This window comes from Oreochromis niloticus, linkage group LG8, assembly GCF_001858045.2.
Source record: "Oreochromis niloticus isolate F11D_XX linkage group LG8, O_niloticus_UMD_NMBU, whole genome shotgun sequence".
Classification (NCBI taxonomy): Eukaryota; Metazoa; Chordata; class Actinopteri; order Cichliformes; family Cichlidae; genus Oreochromis; species Oreochromis niloticus.
The window spans coordinates 18,013,748-18,036,496 of NC_031973.2; the positions used below are offsets into that span (position 1 = coordinate 18,013,748).

A 22,749-nucleotide genomic window follows, 5' to 3' on the forward strand; every position below is an offset into this window, starting at 1 on the left:
AGCCAAGTAGGACTAGAAGTTGAGCACATTTTTGTGTAAACTGGGACTTTCATTTTAAATTTAAGAGCCACCCAAACAGACCTTCCTCTTAAGGTCTCAATAAGTTGAAATGTCCCTGCTAATATGGATGGACACACATGCACAGCCATATGTATGTGTGTGCATATATAGGGAAATGAAACCATTTGTTCTTTGCAGCTTTTATTTGTTTCTCAAATACAGGAGAGTTAATGTACAGAAGGACAAAGAATTTCATCAAGAACTGTACAGTATTTACACATCTTTTTTTTCCTTTTTTATGGAAAATTAGATTGTTTTCAAAATAAGTCATAGTATGCACAAACATCAAAATGATAAAAATGAAATGCCTATCTCATGTTTAAATATTCCTCGTTTATACTCCTCCTTCCCGCGTGGGAGATGGACAGTTTACTTCTTTTTCTTTGCACCTGCATGAATGATGATTGAACTGAAGCACAACAATGTAAAGAGTCAAATAGATTTTTGCCAGTCTCCTTTTTTCCCTTCCGTTTTTTGTTTTTTTTTTCCTTTTGCTGTTATTTTACACCCACTGTATTTGATACATGTCTGTCTCAACGTCTGGTCTTTTTGGATAGAGGGGAAGACGACTTGGATATGTGGGTTATGATTGTATACTGAACCTGTGGAAAACAACTCTTTTAAAAAAAAAAAAAAAAAAAAAAAAAAAAAAAAGCAATTAAGGGCAGCAAACCAGCACTTGTGAGAGCTTAAGTTAAAAACCTCCTCATATAAATAATAAAAATGTGTTTATATATTATCACACAGCTGACTGGTGCTGCCCTTCACATAGCACAGAATGAGAGATAGCGATAGAGAGAGAGCGTTTATTAACACATTTCAGGTTTCTATCTGCCGACGAGTGAGTCCCCGATCACGCTGCTTGCTGCGCACGCGGTTTTTAAAAAGCATCCTCGCCCTCCTCTAATCTTTTCAAAAGCCAACAGCTGATGTTAGTCTTTTCAAAAAATAATTTATGTAAAAACTAAGCGGTAATAGTTTCTCTTTGAGCTATTGTCTTTATGACACACAGTTAACAGGATGTCAGTGGCTCCCACGTTGACTTGGCGATCCTCCTCTTTGTCCTTCCACCTTGCCTCTCTCCCTTTTTTTTCGTAAAACAATCAGTTTCCTCTTGACCCTTCGGTGCCCCGTGACCACGAGTGGGGGTCCCCTTCTCACAAAGTAAGACGTTTCTTTAGTCATTGATCAACAACAAGAAAACAAAAAACAAACAAATAAAAAAAAACAAAAACAAAAAACAGGCCAGTGTCCAAGGTCACGTCAACAGACCCTCTCGTGTTCATCAAGGGCCTTAGAGATTTGAAGAGGGGAGGGGGAGGGGGCTGTACAGTAGGATCCATCTCTTTCCTTTTTCTGTATTTTCTTTTTGTTTCAAATACTCTTACTTTAATTCACTGTCTGTGTCTTTATGTGGCTGAATCAGGCTTTGGTGCTGAGCGTGAGCAGCTCGATGAAGGAGCTGAAGAGGCTGTCCAGCCAGTTCTGGTTGGCCATGCACTGCTGCACCACTTCCTCTTGGCCTGGGTCCTCAGCTGCCTGCTCAATGGTGTTGGTCTGGGAGAATGGGATGGAAGGAGAGACAATTGTAACCAAACCAAACACACGTCAGTAGAAGCTTCAAAATGAACAGAAACGACATGGTTTCTTACCTCTTTCTTGCACTGTAAGAAGGTGTGGTATTTATAATGATGCAGGGAGTGGTAGAGACTGTAGATCCGATAAGACTCGGCTGACAATTTAAGGTCCTATTAAAAAGAACTCGGATTATTGCTGGGGTCAATTTTATTTATTTAAGGAAAAAAAAAGTAAAGTAAAATTAAGTGTTGCTGTTCTGGGTTTGGAAACTTGCAACAGGTGTTTGTGTCCACCTACCACCCTTTACAGTAATGATTAATTCTGTCAGTGCAGTGATTTCAGTGTCTATTGTGGTTCAAGGCTTTTTTGTGATTGGCAAAATTTATAGTCACACAAAATTTCACAGAACTGTGCACAGATGTACTGCTATATGCTGGGATTTCTAACTATTCATAGCGTTTAGCAAACACAAAATAATGCATACCTGTGGTTTAGGCAGGGTCTTCTTGACTCTGTTGAGGGTCTTGCGGTTGTAAGCATCGCCGCTTAGCCGGACCCTCACCACTCCTGAATCCAGGGGGTCCACAATGATCTGGGGGTAAGCATGCAGGACCTCCTGTAGAGAGAGGGGCAGTGAGGAACAGCCACAAAACAGTCACACAAAAAACACCAGTGTCCTCGAGTTTGAGGATCATGAAATAAATGAACTAAACCAATTTCATTTACCTGCAGGCATCCTGTTACAGGGTCTACCAAGGTTATTAGTTGGCTAAAATTAAACTCAAAACTAAAACTGGATGAAAAACCATTGTAGTCAACTAAAACAAAAATACTATATTTTTAAACTAAAAATTAAACTAAAATATTATTAAGAAAATACCCTTAGTGTCAGTAATCTGTTAGTCTAGTGCTTTGCATATGCCCTCCATACAATTAAAAATACTAGGAGTAACACTTAAACTAATAAAAGCTCAACTAAAACAAAAACATTTTCAAATAAAAACCTAACTAAACCAAGAAAATACTGAAATTCTGATGTCTACAGATATGAATTGGTTAAAAATATAATACTTTTTATGCAGATTTAACAGCTTTTAAGCTCAAACAAGTAAACAACATCATGTCAAGTCAAGCATGAGATCCATCCACCAGTTTTAACCACCAGGGGTAATTGTTACCCTTAAGGCATCCGTCATTAAATTTGCATCCTCTCATTTCCATAAACGAAACAGGTTTTTTTCCTCATTAGAATCTTCTTGTTATGACAAACTAATGTTTTGGTGTGTTGTGGCAACCTTCTGCAATCTGAGTCTCGGGTGAACAAAAGTAGCACAGGGAGCAGAAATGGCATTATCGTAAGCTGGAGGTGACTAACATGATATAAGAGCCATCCAGAAGAAAATGAAATACCTCTTAAGACACTTTGACTTTGTGTAAAGTGTAAATAGGTTTCTTCCAACACAAACATCAGTGTATTTTACAGACGGTAAAACAGAGTAGTGTAAAATACTTTTATTACCTTCTATTATGTGAGCCAGAGGGACAGAAAAATAAGCAGCACATTCACAGAAGATTACCTGGTGTTGAGAGCTCATGCTGACTCTCCTCAACAACCTCCTCTTCTGTTCGCTAAGGATGCTGTCAATCTTCCTCATCGGAGGGAGGTAGAGCTCATCTGATGGCCAATCAAGGTAAAAGATGTTTCATTAGTCATCATTCATGTAGCTGCCAATCATTTTAATGCCAGCAGCCAACTGAAAGCAGGTCTCTCTGGCTGCTGTACTTCATGCACTCCCAGGGCTTCCCCCCCTAACCTGTCACAACTGGTTTATCTGAACTGCTCATAAACTCATAACGTGTGGGCTGTTTGTCCAGCCGGAGGCTTCAACCTAAAGCCTGGCAGTTGATACTTGACAGAAACGGTGATGTTTACTCAACCTGCCCAAACTTTCTGCTTATGAAAATGCCTACATCCAGTTGTTTCAATGCAGATATTTAAGCTAGAGAAAAGTGAGCTACCAGACCAGTTAGAGCAGAGATTCTCACTTAATAATTGCATCTGATAATTATTTCTTTATTTTTCAGTTAACATAAAACTGGTAATTATGTTGAGGAGGATGTGTGTGCGGTTCTCACCGTCTGTATCCTCCAGGGCTTGGATCATGTCAGGGTCCAGGGCTGTGCTCACCAGCATCTCCACGTAACTCCTGAACATCTCCCTCATGGCACGGTTGTTCACTCCACCTTTCACTGGCACTGTGGGTGAGAACCAGTTTTAAACAGAGCCTTCTACCATCACTCTAATTAAAATAAGAAAAAAAAACCCCAAAACAAACACATCTACAGTGAAAGAATTAAAACAGGGTCTCACTTTCATTTTCGCTAGCTGCCTCGTCCGATGAGTCTGAGTCAGATGATGAAGGTACTTCCTTGAGCCACTTCTTCCTCTTCTTGGGCGGCGGCTCTGCCTTCACCTTGGCTGGCTTGGACTTGGGTGGTCGCTCGGCCTTTTCCTTCTCCTTCCTCTCCACCACTTTCCTGTCTTCCTTCGTCCTACCTCGCTCCGCCGCACGTTTCTCCACTTTCTCCTGCTGCGGCTGCACCCGCTTCTCCTTTTCCCTCTCTTTCTCGGTGTCCCGGTTTTTCTCCTTCTCCTCAGCTTTAGGCACAGCAGCTGAGAGCTCTTTCCTCTCTCGTGGTTCTTTTGTCGTCGTTGTGGTTGTTGTGGTCGCCGTTCTTGTTTTCTCCCTCTGTTCACGCTGGACTGGTGGAGCCACTCTCTCCTCTTTCTCCACTACTCTTGATGGCACCTGAGTGGCAGGAGGGGACGCCATTCTGGGGAGGGACTGACGTCTGTAGGATGAGGAAATCAATTTTATTTACTACAACACAGCATAACATTGAGGGGTTTTTACTCATCCTATCCTCAATTGTTAAAAAGTCCAGAAAACGGTGATGATTCAATCATCAACAACCAGCCTCTGTAGCTGCAGTTCCCTAATATCTGATATGATTGGAGGATAGTCGCGTCATTGATCTACTGTAGTTTGTTTCAATTTATTATGGGCATGGGTTTCAGCATGAAGAACATTCTTACCTGAGAGCAGGTGTGGCTCTGCGCCACGGTCTCCTGGAGCACACTCTGACATAGTCCTTTTTGTTGACATTCTCCAGAAACTTGACATATATTCGCTGATAGCGCCTCTTAGCATCTCCAAAATATCCAAGATACTGAGCCAGAAAAGGAAGAAAAATTTTTAGTTTCAATAAATTTGATGATGATATAACAATACAGACAGGCGTAAAACTAACAGTATAGCATATGCTGCATTATTTTATGATATTATGGCTAGAACTGCAAAGAGCATATAAACCGACTTGTTAGCAGGTACATTAGCGAGGGCGTGGTGTGAACTCACATTGCTTGTGGCGCAGAACTGTCTCTGCCCATCTTTGATCTCTGGGCTGAACTTCTGCAGCAGGGCTTTCTGCACCCTCCAGATGGGTGGAGGCTCACGGCCAGTTTGCAGGGCCAGCTGTATCCAAATACACAACACAAAGTTACATATAGAAACCCTCTATTACAGCTTTTACAATCAGTTATTTTACTGTATTTAAAAGTGTACTGATGACTTTGTAGCCACATAAAGATTAATATATAGGTTCAAAAAAAGAAAACAAATTCCTCCGATTCATTCAAATACCTTGAGTGTTCGAATGTCTTCCACACGCACCACAAACTCATCCCTTTCTCTAAAGATGCCCTCCCCTCCACTCTCACTCTCATCCTCCTCGCTCTCTCCAACAATGGCAGCATCTTCTTGCTTTTGGGCAAGATGCAGCGAGGTGATCTTAGGAGCTGGGGGCTCTTCTGGAGAGGCGGGGGACTCGGGAGATGGCATGGGAGACTCCTTCTGAGCTACAGAAGGAGAAGGAGGAGAGACTGGAGCTGGAGTAGGGGCTGAAGCAGGAGGAGGGGGAGGAGGAGGGGTGGCAGGCTGTGGGATAGTAGCCAGCGTGGGAGGTGCAGGTGGGGGGAAGGCGATGTGGGGGCGACAGGGCTTGGAGGCTGGGAGTCCTCCTGCTGTTGTTGTTCTTCTGCTGGAGGCAGGGGTGAGGGGAGCGAGAGAGGAGGGAGGGGAGAGTGAGAAGGGGACGAGGATGAAGCAGGAGATGGGGGAACAGAGGGAGGTTCGGGAGTTGTGGGTTCTGGAGGAATCTCAGGGAGAGGAGCTGGAAGGAAGGTGGGACAAGAAATTCAATACCATTAATTCTTTTAACAAACACATTAAAGGAATTTCTAAACTAAATTTCTAAAAGGCAACTCCCACTCTTACCATCAAGCTTTGGTGCACCCAGGGTCTCCAGCTGTGGTTCCTCCGTCATATCACTCTCTTCATCGCCGCCGGTGCTTCTCTCCTCTTCATTCTCTTCCTCCTCCTCCTCCTCTTCTTCCTCCTTATTCTCATTCATGTCTACATCTTCTGGCTGAAGGACATCTGGTTCGTTGGATTGGGGCTGGGTGTGGGGGGTGTGCATGGCAGGCTGTGGGCTAAGCGTCGGGGGCTGCATTACGGGTGTAAGAGGGGCTTGACTTGGTTGATTTTGAGACTGGGGAGGCGGAGGAGGTAGCGGGGGCTGGATGTTCGATGTCAGCTGAGGAGTGTCATACAGAGCAGAAATGGCTGAGGAGATGCTCTTCTGGAGGTCCTGGTTTTTTCCCACCGAGTCCTCCTCATCGGAGGAGAAAGAAGGCAAAGTCTCCAGATTCCTCTTTAGCTCATCCTCTAAACGCTTGGGGCTGGGGCAGTTGCCCAAAGCCAGACCTCCATTCCCTTCACCATCCCCGAATGGGGGCGGGGGTGGTGGTGGAGGTGGTGCGGGAGACAGTGAGCGTAGTCCTCCTGATTTACAGGGTGAAGTTTCACCATTGTCAGGTTCCATTCCCGGTGAGATGTCCAAGCCTGGATGTCTCTTTCCCGTTTTCAGGAAATCCAGGAATGAAGCAACAAAACCAGCCTTGGACTCAGAGTCCTTCTCATCCCCCTAAAAGAAAGACAAAAAGAGAACCTCTAATTCAGATCAAATACAAAAAGTATCGAGCCACAAAGTCAAATTGTGTTCATTTAAATTCAGCCTGAGAAATTTTCAACATTTTCTGCTTCACACAGCGAAGATGAAATCCTGTAGCTGTTACCCTTTCCTCCAGCCCCTCGTCATCCACTCCTTCACCCATCATCTGGCTTTTCTGTTTGATCTTGTCCTGACTTCTGGTGCTTTCAGTGCTGCAGGGGGGTCCGGGACTTAAACCGAGTGAGGGAGCAGAGCCAACTGAGCCGTCTGACAAAGCAGGGTCCGTGCCAGACAAAGAATCTGTCCTCAGCAAAGCATCAGAGGAGGACAGAGTACCAATGGGTAACTTGATCTGAAAATAAAAAGAGAATAAAACTCATATTAAATGTATTTTTGCATGTAATGTTGCATTTTGAATGTAAAGGCATAGTTGGCAAAAATCTAGAAACCTAAGATAAATTTATTTTAAATTTAAGCAATAATCAGTTATAATAACTAGGAAAAAAATGGAGTAGAGTGACTAATAATGAAACGGAGACAGAGAGAAAAGAAACAAACAAAAACAAAACACAAACAGCAACCTTCAGCTGGGTCACGACTCCAATAAGAAGCATCCACACACAGGTAATACTCCCTGCTATCACATCAGTAAATCTACATTATTTAAAGTCAGGGCTTATATGTGAACCCTTTCTTTTATCTGTGATTTTACAGTGACCACCATCAGACCACAATAAAACAAAACAAACAAACTAGCGTTTGCTTTTTACTTTTATTAGCGTCAAACCTCTGCCTTTTCCTGGCAGAATCCCACTGACCTTGAGAGGTGGAATTGGCTCATGCTGCTGCTGTTGCTGCTGCTGGGGCTGGTGATGGAGCTGCTGTGGCGGCTGCTGCTGCTGCTGATGGAGGTGATGGTGGTGCATCTGATCCGGCTCCTTCCCGCTCATTTCTATATACATGTCCTCCCTTCTTCCTCCTCTGCCTCGGCTTCCACGGCCCCTACCCCTACCTCGCCCCTCTACGCTGAATCCCCCTCCTACTGTCATTCCGCCCATCTCCCCCATCATCCCTCTTGGAGTGTACGGCTCAGGCATAGGACGGATGCGGGGTCTCCCTCTTGGCCTTGGAGGACCCTCTCTTTTGGGCCTAGTGGGCTTTCGGCCTCTCTTCTTGGGTCCTTCTGGAGGCAGGAGTGTGTGTGAACCCATAGTGGAGTAGCCAGAGGAGTGGTAGAAATCAATGTCACCCATTAAAGGGCTGAGAGAGCCACTTCCTCCTCCTCCCTTTCTGCAGCTGGACACCAAATCTGGCAACAGGTCTGGGAGTCTCCGGCTATTCAGCCGGATGTCAGCTGGCTGGTCGGCTTTATCCTCATCGTCTTCAAACTCGTACTCTTGAGCGTAACTTTTCTTAGGCAGTGTGTTGGGGTCCCTGCGCTCCTTTAACAGGTGGAAAGAGCTAGACTTAAGGAGCTTCTTGGGACGAGATGAGCAAAAAATGGGAGACTGGAGACCTCCAGAACCAGGTCCCGCGTTAGTTCCTCCAGGCCCTGAGGACATTTTAGCTCCAGAATTGTTGGGACCAGCTGTATTGGAGGTCATACCCATCGCTGGGGCCTGTGACTGTATCAAACCTAGCTGCTCAGTGTTGACAGTCGAAGGCAGCTCATGTGTTTTAAGGGAGTCTAGATCCAGGGTCATGGTGTTGTTGGTAGGTTCATCCAAGCCATGACAGTAAGGTTCATAACCCTGGTCTCCACCGTGATGACCCATTATGTCATAACTCGGGCCACTGCTTCCCCCTGCTCCACCTGCACTCTGTCCCGCTTTCAGTGCATCCATTCCTTCTTGCCCGGTGTGGCTTTCATTCATCTCTTCCTGCCCTGGTCCTGCACCACCAGCACAGCTAGACTTGTAGTCTTCTGCGCAAAACATGTCCTCCATTCCTGGAAAAAAGGAGCGGTCTTCATCCTGAAGCAGGGAGTCTGGAAAGCAGATAGACGTTAAGGGTACAAAGCGGTTACTTTGCTGATTCTGGTCTGCTTTCTCCACGGGGCTGACTGTGTCAAACTGGTGCTGTTCTGAGCGCTGCTGGTCCAGCTGGCTCTGCTGAGGGGTGAGCTGGGCTGAGAGCGGCTGCTGTGGGTCAGGCTGAGGTTGCGAGAGGGCCGAAGCAGAAGGCGGGGGTATATGATGAGGGTGAGGGGGCTGCTGCTGAGGGTGGGGCTGCGTATGTGGGTGGTGAGAGTGGGTTTGTTGGTGTTGCGAGGACGGATGCTGCTGCTGCGCGTGGTGCTGGGAAAGGTGATGCATGTGAGACGGGGTGGGTAAGCCGATGTCAGGCTCCGTAAGGAAGGAGTGGAGTTCAGAGGCTGAATGCTGCTGCGAGTGGTGGGTTTGGGGCGGCTGATGGTGGGGCGCATGCTGCCTCTGCTGCTCTTGCTGCTGCTGTCGGTGGCGCTCGCCACTCGCTCCACTCCTTCCTGCGCTGCCCGGTCCGCCACGTCTGTCTTCTGCAACTGCGACGTCTGTGCTGGAGGTTTGGGAGAGAGAGCGCTCCAGCATGTCCAAGGAAGAGACCACAGAGCTTTGTTTGACCTGGCTCTGCTCGTGCTGATGTGGAGGGGGCCCGTGGTTGTAGTGAGCCGCTGCTACCTCCAAAGCTTGGGACTGCAGCTGAAGCTGGAGCTGGGTGGCTTGGGACTGAGACTGAGGCTGGTGTTTACTCGAGCCAAGTCTCCCACCAGTATTATCCATTACAGCTTGTTGTTGGCTAATAGAGTGCTGCTGCTGCTGGGGGAGAGAGTCCATTTTATGGTGCTGCTGATGCTGTGAATGAGAGTCAATTTTGTGGTGCTGCTGATGTTGGTGCGAGTCCATCTTCTGGTGCTGTTGGTGCTGAGGATGGGAGTCCATTTTGGGGTGCTGCTGATGCTGTGGGTGGGAGTCCATTTTGTGATGCTGTTGGTGTTGCCGATGGGAGTCCATCTTGTGGTGCTGTGGATGGGGCTCCATCTTGTTGCGGGTGGTGTGAGAGAGCACCGACTGGAGCAGATGTGGCGGCTGACGGGACTGATCGGTGGGAGAGTCCATCAGGGACGCAGCAGCTTGAGACTGAGAATGCTGCTGTTGGATCTCAGGTGTTTTCCGTGGATAAGGGATTTCTGCACGCTCCTGCGGCTTCTTCTGGAGCTCCATTTGGGTGTGTGGCGGTATCTGCGAGTGTGAGGACACATGCTGAGTGTGTGAGGAGTGCTGGGGAGCAAGGGAGTGCTGAGTGTATGGGTCGCCCCGGCCATAGTGGACTACGGAGCCTAAGTTATCATGGTGATGGAGGTGGGAGTGCACTTGCTCAGCGCTGCCTCTCCCACCGCTGCTCCTGCTGCTTCCCACGGACCGCTCGTTCCTTTGCTGCTGCTGCTGTTGATGGTGGTGTTGTTGATGTTGCTGCTGTTGTTTCTTCAGTGACATCTCCAGCTGGCTATCCAGCCCTGAGATGGACCCTCCAGAACCTGCATTTCCTACTCCAGCAGTGGTTGTGGCACTGTGGGTACGTATGACACTCTGCGGGTGGTACCTCTCCTCAGAAGTCTTACTCATGTCATAGCTCATCCCTTTGCCTGAATCAGTGGTTGGGGGCACTGACTGGGGCTGAGGCTGTGTTTGTTGAGATGTCTGCTGGGGCTGTTGTTGAGGATGGTGATGAGCAGCCTGAGGAGCAGGGCTCGCTTGGGCTTGCAACAGATGCTGAATCAAGAACTCATCATCGTCATCTACTTCCTCTTGAGATCTCTGAGAACCCACGCCTAGCATAGAAGTGTCCGTCTTCGTCTTGGAGGAGGTGGAGTGATACGACTGAGGTTGGGAGCTGGGACCTCTGGTGTCAGGGAAGCCTTGTGGGGAGGCTAAGAAAGTCGGGGAGAGAACTGAGGAAATGTATTTATTTGAGCCTGGTCCTCCTGGAGATTGAGTTGGGCAGTTGGGTACTGGGGAGTGCAACCCTGGACGGATGATGCCAGAGTTGCCTGATGGAGAGGGGCTGGAGTCTGGGATATGGTAAGACGCACCTCCACTACCTCCTCCACCTCTCTCATTGGTGAGACCATTTCCTGCTCCTCCCCCTGACCCAGAGTTTCCACTTCCTGTGCCGCTGCTGCTTCCTCCCCCAGAGGCTCCGCTGCCTGACGATCCACTTGATCTTAGAAGGGCAGGTGAGTGGCCTGGGGCGCCATAGCCTAGCGATGGGCTTCCAGCTCCACCCAGAGAGGATGGAAGTGATCCATAAGCAGAGTCAGTTCCATATATATCAGTGGAATAAGACTGGCTTCGACCTCCCAGACTCCCATAGCCTTTCCCTCCAGTACCTGAGCTCAAGTCTTGAGCTTGCGGCGAACTAAAGCCTCCGTAGGACTGAGCCAGGTGAGATGTGGGGGGTTGATTAGGTGAATATGACTGTGTTTGTTGCTGCGGTGGGGTCTGGCCAGTTAGAGCAGATGTGGGGGTCTTCACTGGGGGGACAGGAGAGCCATAGCCTGAGAGGCAAGATTTTGGAAGAGATTGGGGAGCTGATGTAGAGGTGGCAGGAGGCTGCTGCTGAGGGGCTGGAGGAGGCGGAGCTGGCTGGGGGGGTGGTTGTTGCCTGGAAGGGGCTGCACTGGAGGTGGAGGTGGGAATTGAGTTGGAAGGATGAGCCCCAGAGGTGGCAGAAGAGGAAGAGGAGGAAGAGGAGGTGGATGAAGCCGAAGGGGGAGTGTGAGGAGTTCTGGAAGATGATGCAGAACTGCCAGAAGAATAGCCACTGCTCGAGCTGCTTTTGGTACCTTTCCCAGCTGAGGAGGAAGAGGAGGAAGAGGAAGAGGAGGAATAGGGAGGCTGATTAATTGACCGATACTGCTCAGTGCGGGAGGTGGGCTTGTGGTCAGATGAGGGGCTCTGGTCTCCCAATGGACTGCAAGAAAGTCCAGCATGCCTGTGATGGGTGGCGATCTGCTGGTACCCAGGCCCTGAACAGCCGAGGTAGTGCTGAAGAGAGTGGGCAGCAGAAGACGAGAGCTGCGATTGAGCTGGCGTGGGGCGCTGGTAGTGTTTGATAACGCTGTCCTGCCGAGGCACGGCCCTCTCCTGAGCAGAGTTAGACTGGGACTGAGACTGAGGCTGGGGCTGGGCTGAGGGAAAGACTGACGGATTATAAAGCTGGGAGGACTGATCCTGTAGCTGTGATGACAGCAAGTTAAACTGGTGTGACTGCAGATGCCTGGCAGAGGACGCTTGGGCTGATGTGGCACCTGTGGGATCCTGACTGCCCCTGTAAGCAGCTGCAGCAGCACCCTGTGAGGACAGGAGTCTATCAAATCCCAGACTTGACTGAGATGGGGCTTTTATGTGTATTAGGGGGTCATGTGGGGAGAGCAGACCATTGGATGTTGGACTGAAAGTGGGTGTGTCTTGGAGGGAAAGGGAGGCACCAGGGAATGAACGGCTGGAGAAGGAAGCCGGATGCTGATAGGCTGATAGAGCTGAGGAGGAGGGGAAAGAGCCAGAGCCAGGAAGGGCTCCCGAGATGAATAGTTCAGGAGGAGCAGGCGTGTGCATCGCTGTTAGGAAAAGGAAGACATCGCAAAATTACTCAGTAACCTTCAAGCTATCATTTCAAAATCTCACATAAATTAATTAGTAAAACAAAAAAGAGGATTTAAAATTAATCAAGTCAAAGGGAAAACTATAGACAAGTACAATAAATATTTGATAAAACACACATAGTCACACACTCAGAATAATAATGATGGACAAACATTGGGCGTTTTTTTTTTTTTAAATGTCATATTGACTGTGGGGCCTGTTTGAATGTCAGCACATCAGGGAAGATCTAACATAGCCCCACCTGTTTGCCAGGATGGCGTGCGGAACTGGGATAGTAGGGAGGAGGCAGAGGGCGGAGGCTGGGGACCCCGGGACTCCAGGGCTGAGATCAGATTCATGACAGAGGCATCGGGAGCAGAGGGGCTGGCGTGGTGGAGGCCAGTATCGAACAGCCCAGACAAACCTTTAGAAAAGAAAGACAGAACAATGAAACGTTGATTCACTGATTAAGATTGATTTATATTATTTTATTAATTAATAAAAAATGCAATCAATTTAACAAAAAAAAAAAAAAGCCAGTTGCTCAGATGTACGTAAAGTAAGAAAATTAGGTTTAATCTTCTTGAGAGGTTTATTTGGCAAACCTGATGTAAAGCAAAGAATATAAAAGGGAACTGTAGAAGTTCCAGCTGTATCTAAAAAAAAAAATAAATACATAATTCATAAGCCATTGGCAAAAAAATGTATGAGAATGAACACAAGCTTCAACATCCAAGGCTTTGACTCATCCAAGCGATAATGTGCACATTTTTCAATGACAATAATCTGCCAGGGCCTGTATGGACAGACACAATAATTCATTGCCAGGGCCCCTTATGGTGGTGACATGGAAGGTATGACATTTATCTTACCCAAACTCCGTCCAGCTGCTCCCCAAGCTCCGCCTTGGCCAGAGCTCCCTGGGTGGTGATTGGTGGCATAGCCCTGCAGAGGGTGTGGGGTGGCGTAAGCTTGCCGGTGAAGGAGCTCAGACTCTGGGTGGGATGATCTGGAACTCCCATATACAAGACTGGGAAGACATGGGAGTAGAGAGGATGGGTGAGGAGGGGTTGTGAACTGTCAGTAATTTCACTCATATGAGAATTTATGAAAACATAATCTGTTCTCACAACGTGACCCGTGAGGGAACACTTCCTGATCTGGGGCCACCTTTTAAAAACACACATCTAATATGCAGGTCGCTCATTTAATGAATGATGTCAAATCCAGCCTACTCATTAGGAGCATACCCTTAATATCTTCACGCTTCTTGGACGTGATCTACAGGTGTAAAGCAAATCTCTGATAAGTATTGGATTACAGAATTGTTCATTACACCCAAATGTATTAAACCATATGCAAATGTTTAAAGCCAGCTGTATACATGCTATGCAAAAATAAAAGAACAGCTAATTTGCAATTATTATAATAATATCAGAAGACACACTCATTGCATAATTTGTAATTTCCCAATCTAAATAAACTCCCTTCTCAAATCTTAAAAGCTTCCACTGGCAGTACTGTGCTTTACAAAAGGGAGATGAAATGCGTGGCTGCCTGGCTAACCAGATGACATGCTAACATTTTGTGCTGCTGTTAGCACCGCCTAGCAGAGCACAGCAGCTATGGTAGAAATGCAGATACTAGGCCCAAACTGCAAGGCCAGCCTTACATTTACATAAGGCATGGGTAACCAACGCGTGGAAGTGAGCCGAGTGAAAAATACAGTTTCCTTACTGAGCACCAAAGACAACTGATTAATATGCTTCTAAGCACTGATTATGATGATGGAGCTAACAGCTGGATGGTGCAAGCCGACGCAAATGCATGCTAAGCTGCATGCAAACATCAGCAACTAGCTAGGTTTGTTTCATCAAATATCATTCCCCGAGGGACCGCGAAGGCTTTCGAGTGTGATCCGGCTGCTACATGTGGGTTTAAATATCACACATGTGCATCTATACATGAGGCAATGACGTTTGCATGCACAGGCCTCGATACACATCCCTGCAACAGAGCGCTAGCTCTCAGGGCTAATCAAAGCTAAAAAAGACAGAGGCATCCTTACAGGGTCCAGCCGATTTTCACTACCATCAAATGCATTCACCCTTGGCCTAATTTTATTGAAATGTATTATTCAGGCAAACGATAAGCTGCATGTTTGACGCAAGAGTGGATGTGGGGCAATTTATTATGCAAATGAACCCAAATCATCCAAAATTTTAAAAAACAAAAAAACCCACAATTTGAATCATGCTTGGCGAAAAAGATAGCCAAAACCTCAATTATGATTGTTGCGTTAGCCCTGTGTGAATAATTTCCTTCCCCTTTTTTCGCCTCTTTAAGATGTGGTTATTTAAGAAATCTTTAATTAAATGCATCCTCTCGTTAATATGCATCAGTTCATCTTGTTGATGTCTGTTCGGGGGTGCTGCTGGAATGGCTTTGCTGCGTCTGCACTCTTTCCCAGATCCTATCAATCCAATGAATTTCTATCCATCTATCGGGGGTTTGTGTCCAGGCCTGCACACAGGGAACAATAATTCCTATGGATACTCCAGACATCCTCCTCCTCCCCCCACCACCACCACCACCACCACCATCACCACCACTACCTCCTCCACCCTGCCAGGTCTACCTAAAAAACCCACGTCTGTCAATCACATTCAGTTCATTTCCCCTACCTTTCCTTTCTCCACCCCGCCCACCCCCACGACACACACTCATCCATTCCTGTTTATAATATTATTACTATGCAACTGTTTGGATGACAATGCATTACACATAATAGCAAGGCATGGGTCTATACGTGAATGGCGACAATTTGTTTACATGGGTCACACCGTGCAAAGTAGCACTAATGCATGCACATTGTCTGAATCCAATGCATACCTTGCTTTTGCCGTTCTCTCGTAACTCCATCCTGCTCCTGCGCCCAAATCACCGAATCCTGTTCCCGGGTAATTTCTATCCATTTATGTGGTGTACAGTGTGTGCGATGAGGATGAAAGCAACGAGAACGTCGCAGGGCAGGTTACGGAAAAAAAAATCCAGTCTCTCACGTTCTCGTTTTCAGACTATTTTCCCCGGTTTCATAAGCAAGTCCTCAGGAGTGGAAAACAGCATATTGAAAGAGAAATGGAGGGGAGGAGGAGAAAGCTGGATGAAAAAAGAGGGGGGTCTACGGGGTTATAATCCAACCACCTCCAAAAAAAGCCAGTCTTTCTCCTATTCCTACGCCTTTCACATTTATCATTTCCACGAATGCAGATTTAGTCTGAAACCAGTCACGGTCATGATGAAGATGCCGCGGATTTGGCCGGTGATGGGCGAATTGCTGATAAACATTTGACTTGAATGCGTCCTTTTTCCACCGTCTCTCCTCCCCTTTTCTTTCGGCTAGTTTTGGCTAGGCTGCTAGCACGAGAAAAGATTGCAATCGACAAGCCACGTTGGTAGCAATCAGCCCCAGTAGACGAGCAAAGAAATCCCCAATTTGAAAACCTCTTCCCCCTTTTTTTCCTCCCTTGCATGCAAAATCGTTCCCACCCCCCCTTTCGGAGCAGAGCTGTAGAGCTAGCAGCAGATGCTAGCTGTCAGTAACGACGCATCAAAATAAAACGGGGCTGCTTTTATTTCCCCAAATGCTCGCTCCCCATATTTCTTTTTTGGGTCATTCAAGTAAAAGCGACGACGAGGTTGCTCACGAGAGAAAAAAATCCACCAGAGCACGAAAAACCTTAAAGCCCAAACGAGGAAGTGTACAGAAAGCAGGCCGCGTTTTAATATTTTTTACTCATTTTCCTCCGGAGACGCCATTTTTGAAGGCGGCTGGCCGCTTGTCCGTCCTCCCTCTCCCCCTTTCTGTGTCTCCGCCGAGACTCACTCACTGTCTGCGGTGACCTCCATTCACGCTTTTCAGTTTGCCAACTAACCCTGCTCAAATTCCAGATTTTTTTTGTTACCTTTCTGAACCTTTACGTATTAATTTACACCGTATTTACACAAAATAGTCACCTGCTCGCCCCGAATGCTGCGATTTGCTTAGACGCGTTCGAGTGCAACAAAAAAATCCCTGTAATTATCAGATTTATGGGCCTCCATCAGTTACTTTACACATTCGCATCCAAAATGTGCAGCTACTTTGAGGTACAGAGGCATTTCCTGCTTCCAAAGAGATGCTTCATGAAATAATTTAATTAAGCTGCAGTTTGCCTCTAATCATTTAAACTCTAAGTACCGTCTTCCTTCCATAATCTTCATCATGCCAAGATCTGTTTAGATCTTTCTTTTTTTTTCTTGCTAATCTTATTATTTGGAGAACCTGTCTGCCAGACCCCACAATGCACATTTTTTTTACACCAGCAGATGGCACACTGGATTCTACAGTCATTATAAAGTAGGAGGGTTCAGTGCCGCTGAGACACAGCTCCACGCTCTTGATCACGGCTTCGTGAGATACTTTAATTGGCTTGATTATCATAATAACATGCCATTGTCTCCAAACGCTGCCCACATCCACCGAGATGCAACCAAGATGAGGTATTAGCGAAGTTACACAAAAGGTGAACGGGCTTTTAAATGAGTCACTGCCGAATGTAGATGTGGACCTCTTTGTGTGCCCATGATGCACACGCTCTGGAGGCCTATTTGTGCAGGTTATTATTGACATTATTGTGTGAATATGGATGTTTGTTGCCCTCTAGTGGCCAAGTTAAATATAACCACATACTGTAAATACCGCTTAAAAGCACAGGTGGCAAATATCACCAATGTTTTGTCATGCCTTCTTTTATCTGTAGCATGCAAAGAGGACACCTATTCTGTTATGTTGAAAGCTGTAACCTGTGACATTGTGAAATTAACTGTAACACTAAATGATGGGATGCTGATTTTTTTTTTCTTCTGAACACTAAGTGGGGGGAAAAGGCATAATCAGTTATTCTTGGACTGTGTGGGCCAATAAGATTTATATCTATATCTGATTTCTATCAATCAAAAGTATAATTCTGGTTAAGAAGCTGCTCTGGGGAACTATTCCTATTATTCCCTGTATTTTCCCTTAGTTTTAATAATTATTATGATGGAAATTTGTAAAATCTTACATTATAACTATGGCTATAAAATAACTTTCAAAATTTCCATATGTTGCCATTGTGGGTTATAGTTTGTGGAAGAAAAAGCTGAGTGCGTATGATGTCAGATTTCTTCAATTATGTGTTCATGTGAAAAACGTTGTCAAGATTAGTTAAAAGAAAAAACAGGTATTTTTACTTCGGGTAGCATTAAAAACACTAATACTAACTGCCTTTAAAAGCCACCTTATTTCCAGAATTTTAGTTGCATCTTTTTTTGCAGGCTTGTTTTGGTTAAACTCTCAGCTCAGCCCCCTTAAGCCAACAAAACATTTTAAAACAAAGTCAGGAACCCCGGTATCTTTTAAGCTAAAAACCCCCTGTAGTGAGTATTTTGGATGCATTAGGGGACCTTTGTAATGCTTAGTGGTTGATTTAAAAGGTCAGTTATCTGCATATTCATTAGCAGGACAGCCAAACAAAAGAATGGGATGAAGGAATTTAAAGAATTAGCTACTTTATATACACTGATGTAAATAAACTGGGAAATGAAAGGAGAAAGAGTGGCACAGAACTCAGTTGAACACACTGAAAAAAAAAGTAACAAAATTAAAGTCGCTTCCTAAATAACGTTCTCTCAACTTCCTGACTTTTTCCTTTCTTAAGCTTCTCACACACCGTCACTGTCATGCCGCCTCCCCTCCTCCCTTACCTCCCTCCCTCCTGAGTCCCTCCATCCCTTTTAAAGCGTAACCATATTTGACTGCAGCTCCTGCAGCAGCACACCTCCACAAACTCCACTCTCTCTCCTGTCAAAATGCCAGACTTTGCCGACGCTGTGCCAGCACCATGCCAGGTAATCAAAGAGGACATTGACAAATGGTGAGTTCTGACAGGAATAAAAGTACTTTTTTAATCCGTGCTTGCATTCAAAGTCGAGAAAATGAATCAGTGATTTTGATTGCTGTTTCCAATCGGTGTGACAGTGCATGAATAAAATATCCTTGTATAATGTGCTCTCAAGTAAGATTTATTAACCGTGTTTGGATTTGGGTTAATAATCTGGCCACTTTCCTGTCGTTTTATGCACAATACCCAGCGCCCACATTAACATGTCAACCAGTTTAAGAGTGTCTGTGGGGAGATCTACAGACTGCACTTAGAGTTCATACTCGTTTTAAACATAACAACATCTAAATGGGACCCATACTGTAATGTCTTGAGAATCATAAATATATATGAGGTTTAAAATAGACTTCCACTTGTATACCCTATTGAAGAGGACCGGTACATTCCAGCTGGCTGGTTCGTGTTACGTGCATGCAAGAAGATATTTAGTCCGTGTCCACGTGCAGCAGTGATTACTGTCAGTACAGCTGCTCTACAGATTACTCACTCATCTTCTCGTACTTCACCAAAGGCAGATAAAAGCCACGGTGGAGGCTGAGTTGAAATATATTATTATCAGACCCAACTTGAATAATCCCTTTGATGTGGACTATATTTAGAAATATTCCTACTTAGCTTCAGATGGGTTCATTTGCTTTACATGTCTTCATATTAGCACAAGTTCCAATTAAGGTCCTAAAGAGAAGAGACTGATGAGTGTGTTTTTTTAAACCTCACATTGTGTTTCAGTATCAGAGACAAGGGGATGGAGACCTGTAAAGATCTGATGGATGCCTTCCAGGCCTGTGTAAAAACTCTGTCTGAGGGGTCATGATGCACAGTGAGATCCACTTAAATTTAAAAAAAAAAGTAAGTTCACAGAAATTGCTACAAACTCTTTTACACACATATTTCTTTTTCTTCTTCTAAGCCGGCAAAAGCTGAAGATTGTGACATAATCACACAAAAATGGGAAATGGCTTTGCGGGAAAAGTCGGGAATAATCAAGCCAAAATAAAACTGTGTTCAAAAACAAATGCAGGAAAGAAAATGGGGAAACAAAATAATACAATTTAAATAATTCTGTAGAAACTGTAGCATGTGTACTGTTGTGTGAATATACCTTTGATGGCAAACTGTTTATCTGAATATTTTGAATGACGTACTTGTGTTTATTTTTCAATCACAGCTTTACCTTAGGTTCTGCACTTTCCCATCTTCTTATTGCAATGGAAGGAACCATCTGAAAACTGAAGAGGGGGGTGTTGCTTATGAATTTACCTCCATACTTCTACTTATTCTGTTATAATTGTTGTAATTGTTATACTCTAATACTAATTAGCTTACTGTGAATAACAAGTTTGTATTATACCTTACAATAAACTTTTTTCAACACACGGTATATTGTCTTTCTTTATGGCAGCACATTTTCTGTGTTCTTACATTATTATATGTTGGAGCCTCTCCACTGCTGGACCGGTATGTTCGACTTAATAGAATTAAGAAGAGCTTGTTAATCTCTGCTTAATCCCACTTTAGTACCTACACAGAGCAGAGTAATGTTACATCTGTAGTCTGTGTGTGGGGATTGGTGAAATGTACTAAGCTCAGAGTGGAGAAAGACCCTGGAAAAGATGTTTAATGGGGGTTCTAGAGAGAGAATTAGCACAGAGTATTTTTGAAGGTTTATGCAAAAAGCAAACATCATTCACAGACTGATATGTCTTGTCCTACTTTTTCTTCCCCCCAGGTTTGCGTCTTCAAATCCCACAAAAGACTGATTTTTACAATGTATCTGCATTCAGTGTAGAGTATGTCAGGCTTGGCAGACTTCATTCAGTTTCTCCTGCAGGGCTATCGTGTAAGCCTACATATATTCATTATGGTTTTTATCAGAAGCAGGATGAGTATCTTCTTTCTGTCCCATTTCTGCACCGTGGTTCAGAGACAAATCCTTGTGGCTGCGTGAAAATCAACCAGCTAGACGCAGATGAAGATGGGCTTTGGGGAATTATCCACCCACACACAACATTTCAATCTGAGATTTTAGAGATTTTTCAAGGCACTTTATGGATGATATGTTCAAACGTCCTACTTTATTTATTTATTTATTTAAAATAAAGCTGTCATCTTTGAGTGATTCAGTCAAATCAGCACCGAATGCTTCTCTGCTTCCCTCCAAATCTGCAGACGAGGGCATTTGTCGTTCAGCCTCCTTTAAATAGTTCTGCTCTTTGTAAAATATTTTTTAATGTGGTTGTCAATGAAGTGGAAATTTCCCATGATCAGCACTGTTGAATCTTAATAGAATAATTTTTTTTATAATATTTGAAAACCAACTATAAAGGTGAAGAGAAACAACACTAAATCCGATATAGACAAATACAAATTTGCAATGTGTGTGTGTGTGTGTGTGTGTGTGTGTGTATGTGTGTACGGGCTCTTTCTATCTTGGTGGGGACCAAAATCTGAAATTTACTATACTGGTGGGGACCAACAGCCCTCGTGGGGACCAAAATCCATGTCCTCACGGGGTTAAAGGCATTTTTCAACTCAAAATGTGGTTTTAGTGTCAGGGTTACAATTGGGTTATGGTTAGGCATTATGTCAATGGGATGTCCCCACGAGGTTAGCAAACCAGACATGTGTGTGTGTGTGTGTGTGTGTGTGTATTATATTCGAGCTTTAATATCTCTAAACCAATCATCTGATTTTGACAGTTTTGTAGAATATTATGTGCCTAGTGCACGCGAAGCTGTAAATAAAATATCAGTCCTCTACCTGCAAAACTGTGGTTTCTGCAGGCCTTCAAATGCTGTCAGAGATTGGACATCCAATTATTTTAAGGATTCAGGCATCCATCTTTCAATGTTAGCTTGAGTTACACTCCTGACAGCCCATGTACGTAGAGCCATAGACCCAGGTATTTAAAATTTTATTATTTTTAAAATAAAAAGAAGATCTGGCTCAAACAGTTTTATCAGTTTTGTAGATAGTTTATTAAAAATGCTAGAAAAAAAGTTAAAAGACCATAATTCCTTTTTTTTAAAACAGAAAAATAGTTTTATTAGAAATTAACCTTTCTAATAATAATAAAAATAATAAGTTCCATTAAGAACAGTATGATTCCCTTGGATTTGTTTCATGCAGATCTGAGGTGGTCAGGTGGACGTTTTATTTCGAACACATTGGAATAGAGATACAATAACCCCAATATGGTTTACATCAAAGTGTAAAAATGTCTTGCAAACTGATAATCTATTATGCATTATTATATTTTTTGCTCAAGATTATAAAAATAACTCCTCTGTGCACAAATTAACATTCTTTTTGAATACTACTAGTACTAAGAAGAAGAATATGATTAATATTATAATATGATATTAATTAATATCAGTGGCAATTGTAGCACACTTGTGGCACACTGAATTTCTCATAACAGAAACAAGCTACACTGCACATGCTCATTAGGAGTCTTTCTCTGCCGGTCGAAAGAATGCAGAGTTAGATTTCTCCTGCAGAAATTTTCTAGGTCAAAATTGATTTTGATGTAAAAAAGTAAGTATTTTTTTTGATCTATAGTATTTTTATTCTACTGTCTAAAGTTTAGATGACTCTGAATTTAAACGTACATCAATGTTATCTTTGTGTTGTCGGTTAAAAACCCGTGTGGTGTCCTCAGGATTCCAATATACTTGTTTGCCATTCACCTAGGGACCATGTTTGACCCGAGGACACCACAAGGGGTATTACCATCAATGGATGGTGGTAAAATAGGTGTTGCTTGGTAGAATAAAAGCTTGTAATGGGTGCCATATGTCATAAATAAATGTGAGTCGTTGGGCTTAAATTGTAAGAAATACATTTTTCTTTCAGTAAAGAAAAAATTCAGTAAAATCTTTGTGTAAATTTTAAAAATTGTGTAAATTTTATTTGTAAAATAATTTCTGTACAATTTCTGTTTTTCTTCTGTAGAAACAGAAAGTTCAATAGTAGATAGTAAAAAGAACATTAACTTTACTGTCACTGAAATATTCATCTACTACGTACTTACTTTGGTGTAGTATGTTCATGTGAGAGGTGTTTATCAGTAGGAAAAGCAGTAAAACGTATTATAACGCAGTTAAACGTCCAAAAGCTATTCCCTTTACATTTTTCAAACGTTTCCAGTGGATCTTACTGGAGTCTCTTCCAGGCTGATTCTAGCCCCCGAGCCTTATGTTTCATACCACTGATCTACATGACTACTAAATTCATTCTGTTTGACATGCAGTTACTATGATTTTTTTTCAGTGTTGATTAAAATATTTTAAACATGCCTTTCTACTAAAAGTAGTCATACTATAATGTTGACATGGTTTGTTTTATAGTTGTTACTGTTTATTTTCTATCTTTCTTTAAAAAAAAAATCAGTACAACGAAACAGACACAGAATGATTGTTAAATGTTAGTAT

At 44.1% G+C, this 22,749-nt stretch overlaps 2 protein-coding genes and 1 long non-coding RNA gene across 5 annotated transcripts in view; 2 read left to right on the top strand and 1 right to left on the bottom strand.

Annotated features, from left to right (window-relative positions):
* LOC100701335 (protein tyrosine phosphatase receptor type H) overlaps positions 1-22,749 on the top strand; it is a 574,626-nt gene that overhangs the window by 475,419 nt on the left and 76,458 nt on the right. The window lies entirely within an intron of this gene.
* prr12a (proline rich 12a) lies at positions 185-16,410 on the bottom strand. Its single transcript, XM_005448321.4, is given in 16 exon segments — positions 185-1,617; positions 1,713-1,808; positions 2,123-2,254; positions 3,216-3,313; positions 3,775-3,894; positions 4,010-4,491; positions 4,736-4,869; positions 5,058-5,174; positions 5,343-5,674; positions 5,677-5,871; positions 5,976-6,684; positions 6,836-7,063; positions 7,530-12,307; positions 12,595-12,756; positions 13,205-13,362; positions 15,225-16,410. Coding segments are annotated over 16 exon segments (7,959 nt in total). The 5' UTR covers positions 15,308-16,410; the 3' UTR covers positions 185-1,482.
* Positions 17,008-19,758, top strand: LOC102076755 (uncharacterized). 2 transcript variants are annotated; one of them, XR_003221281.1, is made up of 3 exons: positions 17,008-18,289; positions 19,046-19,169; positions 19,485-19,758. It is a non-coding gene; the product is annotated as an uncharacterized LOC102076755 (long non-coding RNA). The 2 variants fall into 2 exon arrangements; XR_001224582.3 differs by having other exon boundaries at positions 17,009-18,289; positions 19,046-19,165; positions 19,485-19,757.